General features: G+C 38.8%; 1 protein-coding gene across 1 annotated transcript in view; it reads left to right on the top strand.

The window, feature by feature from the left end:
- Positions 1-13,185, top strand: part of Ndg (Nidogen) — a 527,328-nt gene that overhangs the window by 37,686 nt on the left and 476,457 nt on the right. Inside the window, exons 2-3 of the mRNA XM_080283492.1 lie at positions 2,269-2,405; positions 7,631-7,772. Coding sequence (XP_080139618.1) covers positions 2,269-2,405; positions 7,631-7,772 — 279 coding nt within the window. The remainder of the gene's footprint in view (positions 1-2,268; positions 2,406-7,630; positions 7,773-13,185) is intronic.

The following is a 13,185-nucleotide window of genomic DNA, read 5'->3' as shown; positions in this document are numbered from 1 at the left end:
AAGTGCAGGGTGCAAACTGGCCACTGGTGTGGCGGTGCAAGTAAGAACAGAATGTTCAGTGTTAAACAATTATAATTCACAGTGCAAAGGATTAAGTGCAGCACAACATTGGATTACTGTATGTGCTTCAAGAACATTTTCATCACTGCCAGAGCTTTAGAGGAGGCGGATTAATCTTCGTAATGGCCACTTACATGTTGTAAGTACCCTGTACATTGCTAAATATTTTCCATACTCACTTCTAATTTCTCATTCTATGGTTCCATTTCATTTATTTTATGGTTTCTGTCCCTAAGTTGTGTGAATAGGGTCTTAAATAGGTGCTATGCATGTCCAGTAGGGAGTTATGTAGGTGGTTATCTGAGTTAGGCTGGGTTAGGGTCCATAAGTACCTGTCCAGGAGGCATTTTCCCAGTATCCAGGCAAACCCACTTTCCAGACATGCCTTTGGCTCTGTTACATCGGATATTGGAGGGATCACTATATATATATATATATATATATATATAGCTATTGCTAGACACCATAATCCCATAAGGGGTGGCCATTTGACTTTGAGTTGTTTGTTTTACGGGGAGGGGCACTAACCCTCCACCAACCCACTTGTTGACACGTAGGGAGCACGTATGGTTTGGTTATATGGTTACCACCCAGCATTGTAAATGGTTTCTTGGATTACAGGAAACCATTTGTCTTGTCACTCAATGTAAAGCTATGTGTAAAGGAAAGAAAAGCAATAGGAAGTGACAGGAAAGATGGGAGAAACAGGAAAAGAGGAGGGCAGACACAGAAAATGAAAGATAAAGGCTGAGGAAAAAGTAGGCAGCACTACATCAAGTGAGTGGATGATGGTCGCCACCACCAATAAGCTTTATTTTACATCCATTTCAGGTATTTGTCCATCAAAACAAAAATAAAATGTTACGAGAAATGTAACGATTCTTTGAAATAGTAGCACGACACGGCTGAAGATCATACGTTACAATCACAAACAATAACTCACGTGTGTGTACTGCCCAGCTGGACCTGCCGTGTATTCATGACACGGCTGAAGATCGTACGTTACGATCATAAACAATAACAAACTCTTGTGTCTACTGCCCTGGTGGACCTAGCTGCAGTATAAAGATCATGGAAAACTGTTGCATAGAAAAATGGAGAGTGCCTAGACTGAGCATCGGTACGCATCGTCTGCTGAGTGTTGCTGCCAGCTGGGAGCATCGAATTGTGAGGAAACAACTTGGAAACTTTTTTTTTCTTGCGCAAAAAAGAGGCGTCGAAGTAAAATGCGTCCAAACACAAGGACTTACTGTGTATATATATATATATATATATATATATATATATATACAGTAAGCCCCCGCGTTCAGCGAACTTCAACTTGGCGAAACTCACTTTTGGCAGTAGGGTGGCCACGGACCACCGAATACGCGCTTGGCGATTTGAATTCAAACTTGGCGGTCCCCTGGCGGCCCAACCTCCCCAGCCAAGCTTCGCTGCCCTCTTTAAGCTGGATGCTGACTTTTCTGGCTTCGATGAAGTGGATGATCAAGCGAGACAAATGGTTGCTAAGGGGGTTATGGGGGAGGAGGGGGAGAGTGATGAGGAAAGTGGTGGTAGCAACTAAGCTGCCCCCACTGCCACTCTGACGTCCCCAGCCAAGCAAGCCTATCTTCACTCTATTTACGGTTAGTTACAACCTTTATATCATGTCTTATTAGCTTTATTTATTGTTTATTGGCCTGTTTTCTACATGTGTATTAATATGTGAAGGCAAAAGATTTTATTTCAGCTCGAAAGATGGTGTTTTAGGGGTCAAAAGGGGGACTTTGGCAATGACCAAAGACTGATTGAGGCACTTTATAGGCAATTTATATAGCAAAAAGAACTCGCGTTTGGCGAAATTCGCATTTGGCGGTAGTTTCGCCAGACTAATTGGATCGCCAAACGCGGGGGCTTACTGTATATATATATATATATTTATATATATTTATATATAACTGTATAGATAGATAGTTAGATCAACTTAAATCTATTCCATAGAAGGTGTTTAGTAGATTTTTCAGGAATTCTTTACTTCATCGTAAACACCACCTGATGCAGAAACTTACACCCACAGTTTCAATTTAGGCATTGGGATGATAGACTATTAAAGTGTTTTTTAAGCTTCTCTTTTACTCACATGTAATGAGTGCTATTTGGATTGTCACATTATACAGACTTGCTTTCAAGTGGTACTAATTTTTTTTTTTTTTTTTCCCTACATAGGTGAACAGCAATGGGTTCATCTCATTTTTGACTGAGATCCCAAGCTTCTTCAATGTGCAGTTTCCCCTATCCTACCCCATCATAGCTCCCTTCTATTCAGATGTGGATGTCAGAGAGGCTGGAGCTATCTGGTACAGGTGGGTCCTATACCTGCATAACCAAGAAAACGTGTTGTCTTATCCATTCAGTATCATGGCATGGTAATAGATGAGGGTACCCAACATCCCTTCTCATGATGTACTGCCTACTTCTTCCTCACCTTTGTCATTCTTTTTCTGTGTCTCCCCTCTACCTGTCTTTCAACTTCAGGTGACTCTGAGTGACATTCCTAATTGTTTCCTGTGTCCCGGGACACCATTAACAATGATGGGTGGTAACTATATAACCAGATACTGTAATGAGGAGATGTGGAGTAGGCTCGGCTACCCCTGCTACTCTCAGATAGCAGGGATTGCCCCTGAACTGTGCCCTCACTGTCATGAAACTGCAGCTGGCCACTCCTCCACTTCTTGTTTGATTGCCCCTGCACTGCTGCGCTGCGCCCCACCACTTGTAAGGAGGGTCTATCCCTTTGCCACTGCTGCAGCAATCGTTGCCTTAGCCCCAACCTCAGCTGTACTCGACGTTGTCTTCACCTACCCACCACCTCGTTAACTCTTCACTTGTGACCACGCTGTAGGTGGACGAATCTACTTCACCACCAGCAGCTCTTCTTAAGCCCCATTGATTATTTAGATCTGCTTTGGTGGGCCCTTACTTGGCCCGGTCCTCCTCAAGGGAGGTAAATCTAAAAAACAACAACAACCTAACCTAATTTAATCTAGTCTGGATGTTGATTTGATAATAGACAGAGCTACAAGCTGAACAATCCCCACTCACACTTCTTATCTATTTAGTACTTAAAAGTACATTTGCAGCAGATGTATTTAGAAGAAAAATTGATTAAAATTGCATAAACTAAATTACGAACATAAGAATTTCACTCTACATTATTGTATTTGGGTGTACAGTAATCCCTCAATTATCCAGACAGCCACTACCTGGACCATCCATTATCCAGATGCTGTGATCTGGCTGTTGAAAATCGTTATTCATGCATTTTTCCATTTTGTCTGGACAAAATGCATGCATGCGGGTGGAAATTATGGCTGTACGAAGGTTTTTCCCCAGCCTTTTTTTTTTTTTTCGGGCTGTGGTAATTGCTTTCCTGTGGTTGGTGGGTCTGGTTGACCATAATTATTGCTTGGCTGAGGTTTATTGGTCTGCTTGGTCAGATAGTGTAGTGTAAAACACCAGGAATAAATGTTGTACAGTGCACTGTAGTGGCCATTTACAATGGCTTTCAAAGTTAGGGTATGTACGAAAGGGGGGCATGGGAGGAATCTGCTATCTGGATGGAGCCACTATCCAGACATGCCTTTGGCACTGTCACGTCGGATCGAGGGATTAATGTACTGTATTTCCAAATAATGCCACCTTATCTTCATAATCACTTCCTGCTGATTGTAAAGGCTTGACTTATAGTCTGATTTATTTTACCAAAGAGGAAGGTTTAATGTACTAAAGGTAAAGCTAAAACCCTTTTCTCATATTAGCCCATTTCCAAAATGTAGAGTGGCCAAGTTTAGGCATTTCAGTCACCCCTATTCACAAAGAATGTTTCACACTATAGGGTACTCAGGTTGACAAAACCTGTCTCAAGGTTTGATTCAGCACTGCACAAAGGAAGGCTTAATATAGTCTAAAGATAAAAGTAAAACCCTGTCTCATGTTAGCCCCTTTTCAAAGTGTACAGTGCCCAAAGTTTGGTAGCCACCAGGCTAACACATCTGATGGTATACTGTAGACTTGCCAATTGAAAAGCCTCCAGCCATCTCTGAGAGTTCAAACTTCGACTTGCAAGGCAAGGTCATTACTGCCATGCTTTTGAATATTGCTTGTGAAGGGAAGTTAATGACTTTAATACCAGAAAAGCCTTGAGGTGTGCCAAATGCTATGGCAAGACATTTATCTTTTTGTAAAAATATAGGCAACTAAACAAGAAAAATTATCTGAAAAATTTCTCTGAGATGTAAAGTAATGAAGGGTGAAATAATTGTCTGAAAATTTTCCTTGAACCATAAGGTAGTGAAGGCTGATTTATGGTAATTTGACTATTAGCATATTGTTGAGCAGTGTGAGGTATTAGCAACACTAGCATCTTCTACAATTTCACAGATGGTCAGATGTTAGTTGGCATGGAAAGCCTTGACTTGAGTGATGCTGTCCTCACTTTCTTATGTTCATGAGCAGTTGCTTCATGCTTCTTTGTTCACTGACTCATTCCTTTTTTTGAATCAGTCAAACCATCAAAAAGTTAGTCTTGCCCAAAGTGTAATTTTCCATGCACTCTTTTAAAATCATGTTGTGAGTTTCCATTGCAGTCTTGTCAGTCTTGAAGCATAATTTTATGTTTGGACATCACTCTGAATGCTACAAAAACTTGGTGGTTAGTTGGTCGCATAACATTGCTCTTACCCTTGCTATGATGTACTGATACTTGTGTATTATTGTCAGATAATATCATCTGATATACTATAGTTCCTCCTGAAACTGGAAAAAATATTTTCATGAAATGTGGCAAACGGTTGGAACTGGGTCCCAGATGGGCCAGTTTCAATTTCATGTCAATTGAAAATAATCTGGAGGAGTGTTTTGGCCCCTAGTAATTGTCCCCATTGGTGTTATATTACAAAGAGAATGGAACAGAACATTTCTGTGAGTTTTATGCATCTGCAGAGAGAGAGAGAAAGGGGAGGGGGTTGCATGTCTACAGGTTGAATTCATTCAATGCTATGAACACACGATTTTATTTAGCAGAAAATGGTTGTAGCTGTGGTGGTGGTTGTGGTGGTGGTGATGGTAATTAGGAGTTTGATGGTGGAGGTGGCAATAGCTGTGATGATGGTGCTGGTAATAGTTATGATGATGATGGTTTGGATGGTGGTAGCTGTGGTGGTGGTGATGGTGGTAGCTATTCAGAAATAGCTTATTTGGCCAAGTGCTCTGTGGCCGAATCAGACTACAAGCGTGATTCAAAAACTCATCTCCCTCAGACAAATGGCGAGTGTCCCAGTAAGGCTGTGAGGTGCTTGTATATATAATACTATAACCCTGGGCATGTGTCTGTGTGTAGTGTAGCCCAAACAGGAAAAAGTATTGGACTGCTCCAAAGTGAAGTGTAGTTCAGAAACTGCTCTCATATGGACAAGTACAGAGCAGCCCAGGAGGGCCACAAGGCTCAGCTATGAACAGTACCATAATCCTGGGCATGTGTCTGTGTGTGAGTACTGCAGCCAAAACTGGAAAATGAATTTTGATGAATTGTAGCAGGGTGGTTGAGATGGGTCTGTTTCATTTTCATGGCAATTGGAATTTTTCTGAAGGAGTGTTTGACCCCTAATTGTTCCCAGTGGTTTTATAGCTGAATGGCCAGATAGGACTGCAAAGCCCCTGCATCAACACATGAACTGTTAGGTTTGAGCAAAGTGAAGCGTGGTCCAAAAATGGTTGTCATCTGAGCAGTGCTGAAGTGCTTGAATGGTAATTATAAAGGTGGTTGATGTATGACAAAAAATGGGCTTGAATTGCTGGAAGTTCAGTACAAAGTGGTGAGACTGTTATAAGAACTTTTCAGTCATGCCTTGTAAATTGCTCTTAGAGAAACTGTGGAGACTTGAAGATGGTAGATCTAGGCTGCTGGACCTTGATAAATTGAACATGCATATTCTTGTATAGTAAAAAAAATTCTTCATTCTTTCAGAAAATTTATTGCTTTGTAGCAAGAACTCTTCGGGAAAAGAAGTGAAACTTGAAGCAACAACCTCCATTGCAAAGTACTAGCTATTGACCAAGGTTCCAGAGAAATGACATATCAGCTAATGTCATTCCTAAAAGAAGAGACTGATAAGTTAAAGAAATCTTTGGAAAAGAAGGAAATGTAGGATAGACTGAAGGTCATATGCACTATGAAACACTAAGGAGCACAGTTGCAGAGTTGACTGTTTCACTGTATGGTACTTTTCCCCCTCAGCTGTAGATGTGTAGAGTGAGGGAAAGAAACCAGAATAACTTTGGTGAGGAATGGTGAAGAATTGAATATTTTCAAATCTAATGGGGATAGGTACTGCTGTGCTGCTTGTTGATTCCTTTAGCGCAGTGATGTCCTTTTACATTTCATTGTTTGCAAGGTTTAAGAATCATAGGAATGAATCAGAATGTAGAAGTTAGTTGTGAATGGGATCTTTTTAGAGCATAGAAGTTGTCTTAAAGTGAAATCTATAGATAAGAATAAATTACAGAACTATACTGTAGTTGTTCTTACATAGGTGATTCACAGTTTGATATGATGGTGAAGGAAGAATTGGTGAATAGTCATAAATACCCTGGTGCAATGATTAAAGAGAGTGAAGGGGGGTGGGGGGGACAGGAGGTGAAAGTGAAGTAGAAATCAGACATAGTGAAAAAAAAGTGGTTGGAACAATAAATATCTTGGCAGTGAACAAAATTACTACTACATCAGAAGCTGCAGAATCTACTGGGGCTTGTAAGTACCCATGTCAATGTACTGTTTAGGTGTGGGACATTGGGCATAAGTAGGAAATATCTTTATTGAAAGGAGTGATAGTACTGTTTTTTTTTTTTTTTTTTTTTTTTTTTTTTTTTTTACAGTGGATAGGATGAGAAATGTCTGTATAGGGCTACATGAAAGATGATGAAAGTACTTTGTGGTTCAAAGGGTGCAGAGTATGTACTTTGATAGTATTATTACAGAAAGCATGGATGTGATTAGGGTGGTGTAAATAGTGTATGTATGATTATGAAGCCTCACCTTGCCCTTGGGTGGGAAAGGAGGTTTGGATGATGATGATGATGAGGAGGAGGATGATGATGATGAAGGTCTAGGAGACAGGGAAGGTCCAAAAGAGGAGCCTGATACACCTGATGCACCCAGGAGAAAAGTGACAATGGAATAAGTGTGAATGAAGATGCATATGGGAGGGATTGCACCTCATTTTCAACTTAGCAGTCAACACAGCCATTTTGACAGGGATTGCACCTCATTTTCAACTTGGCATTCAACACAACTGTTTTATCCCATAAGTGTTGTGAAAGAAGCATCATTAAAATGCATTTGGGAGTGCTAATGCATGTGGGTTGGAGCTGAGTCTTTAAGACTTCAAATAATGAGTTGATGGCCCATTTCCTTGGGCACTGTTGTGTTTTCTGTTTCCCATTTCAGAATACAGTACTTATGCTTCATTGAAACATTAGGCAACTAGGTTTGGGTCAGTGTGATAACTTGAATCATGGTATGTTCCAGAGAGACCTCTGATCCCTACACTGTGGCAAGGGTCAAGGCTACTCTACAAGAACACATCAGCACTGCAGCAGATTTCAATCCCACTGGGGTTTTCATTGTGACCTGGGATGGTGTAGGACCATACAACCAGCGAACTGACAAGGTAATATAGTATATTACTAGGTAGAGGAATTGTACAGGCCTTTTCAGATTCTTATAGAATGTTTTTACCTGCATAGTTCTCAGCTGTAATATGATACAGTAAATATATTACAATAAATCCTTCACAAGTCGAACTTTTAGAAGACAGAATCTTCGGTAAGCCGTTCTCAGGCTGAGACCACGTATGTAAGTAGGCTGAGATGCGGAGGTAGGGGGACAAAGGTGGCGCCAGGCGTACATGTGGCTGCCAGTCTGCTGCTTGCCTGATTTCACTGGCTTTGAAGTCTCAGATTATCTTGAAGTTATGCAAAAAGCCAGTAAGAAGAATATTAATGAAGATGATGTCATCCAGTGGCTTGAAATGGATGCGGATGATCTTGCGTATCATCACCAAACAGAAGAAGAAATTGCTGAGTCCGTGGCTGGGAAGAAAGATGATGATAATGACGATGACGAGGAAGAGAACAGTGATGTTGGACGCAAGAATCCATACAAAATTCCAAGTTCGTGAAGCAATGGATGTTGTCTTATCTTGGCTGGATTATGTTGATGATGCAGAAGCACAAAGTTTTTAAACGCATGTAAGGGAGTTGCGAGGCTTGGTTATTCGTCGCCAATATTCGCAGCAGAAGCAGGTGAAGATTCATTATTTCTTTAAGCCTATGCCAAGGCGTCGGCCTACTCCTCCTCCTGATTCCATCAGTGATTCTGCTTCTACAGCTCTTCAGATAGCCAGCATTTCAAGTAGTGTTGGCACATACTCCGAATAGTGTCTGTGTGTGTGTGTTCATGAAAACTGTAATTTGACTAAATGAAAAAAAAAATGTGTGTGTGACTTAGCATTTAGTGATCATGATTAAAGTTCAGTATTATTATTACTGCAAGTGTTACACTGCAGTCTATTATAATGATTACATTTAAGTTTAATTCTTAATGTTCAGTGAAATAAATACTGGGTACTGTTTAAAATGTTACGTTAAATTGTGAACTCCACCACCTCCGTCTCCAAAACAAGTTGCCAATGGGTCTGTACTACCTCTAATGAAAGGTAAATAAGGTGCACTGATTTTTTTTTTTTATACACTGTACATGCTTCTTTACTTCAGTGTTGAAAAGGCAAGTAATAAGCATTGTCATTGCAATTTTGGGGGTGAAAATCCATCTCCAACACAAGCTCCTGACAGGTCTGTACTGCCTTTATACATGATTTTCTACCAATTAAAGGAACATTAAATGCACTGATTTTTTTTCTGTCATAACATATTTATTTATGTATGCTTCTTTAATTTAGTTTTGAAAGGACAAGTAATAGTTATTGTCTTTGCAATTTTCGGGGGTGAGAATTCTGTAAGATGGAAAATTTGGTAATTCAAAACAGGGTAGAGCCCCATATAGTTCAACTTGTGAAGGGTTTACTGTATTATAATTTTCATGCAACAAAACTAACCTCAGCATTCAGCACTTTTGCATTACTGTATAAATATCTAGTATATTACAGATCTGTTCAAATTGTAATTCATAATACTGTACTTTTTTTTTCATAAGTTTTGACTCCTCACTTGCCCAAGCTCTGACTTATAGTTTCATTTCCATGGTTGAACAGATAAAAACCTTGGTTTTGAAGTACAGTATCAGCACTAATCATTGCATTTGATCAGAAGTGGGCCATGTGGCATTAAAATCTGCTCATGCTGGGGAAATTCCTGCCCTCATATTGTCATTTTGGAGAGAGAGAGAGAGAGAGAGAGAGAGAGAGAGAGAGAGAGAGTGTGTGTGTGTGTGTGTGTGTGTGTGTGTGTGTGTGTGTGTGTGTGTGTGTGTGTGTGTGTGTGTGTGTGTGTGTTTTCTTACCTAATTGTATCTTTACAGGAATGAGTCAAGCTCGTACTGTCCTGTGTCTTAAACCATATTTATCATACATATCCTTAAAATTGTGAATTGTTTTGGCACACACTATTTCATTCGGTAGTGCATTCCACTGATCAGTTACTCTGTTTGGGAAACTAAATTTCCTTACATCTTTATCACCTCTCTTCTTATGCAGTTTTTTGCAGTGTCCTCTTGCTGATGCTTCCCCATTGGTTTAGTAATCATTTATGTCTATTTTCTCCTTCCCTGATATGCATTTATATAGCATAATCATGTCACCTCTTTTCCTTCTCTCCTGTAGTGTTGGTAAATTCAATTTATTTAGTCTTTCTTCGTAGCTTAGATCCCTTAAGCTTGGTACCCATCTTGTAGCGGCTCTTTGAACTTTTTCAATCTTGTTTATCTGTTTTTTGAGATGAAGACTCCAGACTACTGATGCATACACCAGGGTTGGTCTAATGAATGATGTTATTATCTTTCTCAGCATGTCTTCATTTATGTATGTGAATGCTATTCTCATATTTGCAAGCAGTGTATACATGTTCCGTATCTTCTCACTGTTGTGGTCTGCCGGAGATAGTCTGCTATTGATAATCACACCTAGGTCTTTCTTTCTGATGTGTGTAGGGTTTTATTTCCTAACATATAATCCCAATCAGGTCTTTTTCCACTTTTACCAAACTTGATTGCATGACACTTGTCCACATTGAATTCCATTTGCCATGTATTACTCCAGTCATGAAGTTTATTTAATTCTTCTTGTAGCTCTTTACAAGAGTCTGTGTTAGTAATTCTCCGTTGTATTTTTGCATCATCTTTAAACATTTAAATACCTTTCATTTCCAGTGTTATTGTCTGTATCATTTATATGCACTAAAAACATGATTGGTGCCAGCACTGAGCCCTGTGGTACTCCACTAGTCACTTCTTTCCATGATGAGTAATTTCCCCTTAGTACTGTTCTCATTTTTCTTCTTATGTGGAAATCTTGCCTCCAACAATACAGTTTGCCTTGAATTCCTCCTTGATGGTACAGTTTCCATAAAAGTCTTTGGTGTGCTACTGTGTCAAATGCTTTCTTGAAATCTAAATAGATACTGTCCACCTATCCTTCTCTTTCCTGTAATGAGTCTGTTACTTTGTCATAGTAGCTCAACAGATTAGTAGCACATGATTTTCCTTTTCTGAAACCAAACTGTCTTTCTGTTATCATATTGTGTTCTTCTAGATGATTTACCCAAGCTTTTCTTATAAGTTTTTCTAATACCTTGCTTACAACACTGGTCAGTGATACTGGTCGGTAGTTGAGTGGATTTTGTCTATTTCCTTTCTTGAATAAGGGGACAATATTTGCTTTTTTCCAAATATCAGGTAGTTTACCTTGACTCAAGGATTTCTTGAAAATCAAAAATAATGGTTTACATAACTCCTTTGCACATTCTCGTAATACCCAACATGAAATTTCATCAGGACCACTTGCTTTTCCTCTGTCTAATCTACTTAACTCCTCCTGTATTACTTTTTCTGCTATTTGTATATCTGGTAGTATGTGTGGACATGCGTGTTCCACATAGTCCCTCTCAAAATTTTTTCTTCTGTAAAAACTAATTGGAAATTCTTATTTAGTGCTTCACAAATATCTTTCTCTTGTGTATAAGTGATTCCCTCGTCCGTAATGGATTGTATTATATCTTTTACTTTAGTTTTGCTTCTGATATAGCTGTAAAACAGCTTTGGTTGATCACTACTTTTATTTATTATATCCTCCTCAAACTGTTTTTGGGCTTCCCTCCTTATTCTTGTATAGTCGTTTCTTGCCTGTTTGTAATTATTATACGCCCTTTCACTATTGTGTCTTCTGTATCTATTCCACAACAAATCTCTTCTTTCTTTTGATTTTTTACATTCTGTATTGAACCATTTCTGTATTTTCTTATCTGCTTCTTTGTGCTGTGGGATGTACTTCTGGACTCCTATTTCATAAAATTCACAAAATTTTTTATATACAGCATTTAAATCTTGTCCTCTAAGCTCATTTTCCCAATCAACTTCTAAGAAATACTTCTTTAGGTCTTGATAATTTCCCTTTTTATAGTTTAGGCTCTTTTTGTAACTATCATTGCTGTTTACTATGTCATATGCTATCCTGAAGTTATAATTTAGTACGGCATGATCGCTTTTGCCGAGTGGAGGGTGATATATTAAACTGTCAGTATCATTTTCTTGCCTTGTAAATATTAGATCTAGCACTGAAGGTACATCAAGTCCTCTTTTTCTGGTGGTTTCCCTCACATGTTGCGTTAAGAAAAACTCTTGTACGAGATCCAGGAGCTTTTGATCCCAACAGCTTTCTTGGCTATTTATATCTAGAGTATTCCAATTTATATTTGTATTGAAGTCCCCAGTTAGTATAATTCTTTCCGATTTCTCTTCCATTTTGTGTAGCAATGATCTTACACTCTGAATTGTACACTCTGCCAGGTCCTCATATTCGTCTCTTTCCCATGTGTTTGATCTGGGTGGCATGTACAAATTGGCTACAATTACTTTACCTTCAGATGTGTCGATCTCTACTGCAATCAGTTCTACTTGTGATGGTATATCTAGTTTTATTTCCTTGACTTTTAGATTTTTCTTAGTTAATATTATAATTCCTCCTCCTTTTTTTAAATATCTGTCTCTTCTCCATATATTGTATTCCTCTAAGTTTAGTATGTTATTTGATATCCTTGGTATTAATTTTGTTTCAGTTAGGCATATTATTTGTGGTTCATTTTCTCTGACATAATCATTCATCTCTAGTAATTTAGATACCATTCCATCCACATTTGAGTACATCCAACTTTATCATCTTGTTTATATACTTGTCATGACATGGTTCTACTACCTTCCTTCTTTTTCTTCCATCCTGTTTGTGTACCACTTTCGTACCTGCAATCCTATTACAGTACTTTGTAAAAAAATTTCTTCTTCTCCTCTTCTGATCTTCCCTCATTTTTTGTTTTTGCTTCCACCCTTTCCTCTTTCAGTAATTCCAGTTCCTCTTGTGTTAGGCATCTTTTTATCCATACATTTTTGAACTCCTCTTTTTCCTTAAGATTCTTTGCATTTTTTAGTATCTTTTCCACAGTGTTTACACTCTGGAAAGTCACCTTTAGAGGTCTTGTCTTGCTTTTCTCGTATTTCCCTAACCTTTTGTGTTCCTCTATGTCTTTACTACAGATTTCCTCTGATACTTCTTTCAGAAACTCATTACATTTGCCATCTCCTTTTTGTCTCTTGTGATCTTGTTTTTAACTTCATCCTCTTCTATACCAGTGATTACTATTGATTTGTTTATCTCTGCTGAATCTCTGACTAACTTTGGATTGTTTTGGATTATTCTTTTCACCTCCTTTTTAATGCTTTTTTCTTCCACCCATGTTTCTAAGTCTTTCTTTACTTTCACCATTTCAGCATACGTGGTTTCTACATCATTTTTGTAGCTTTGCACAGCTCCATTTACTTGTGTTATCTTCTCCTCAATATCACTGCTTTGGTCAATA

The sequence above is a fragment of the Coenobita brevimanus genome, chromosome 97 (genome assembly GCF_032717465.1).
Source record: "Coenobita brevimanus isolate Jiangsu-jjx chromosome 97, ASM3271746v2, whole genome shotgun sequence".
Lineage (NCBI taxonomy): Eukaryota > Metazoa > Arthropoda > Malacostraca > Decapoda > Coenobitidae > Coenobita > Coenobita brevimanus.
This window is presented reverse-complemented; position numbering and strand designations above follow the sequence as displayed.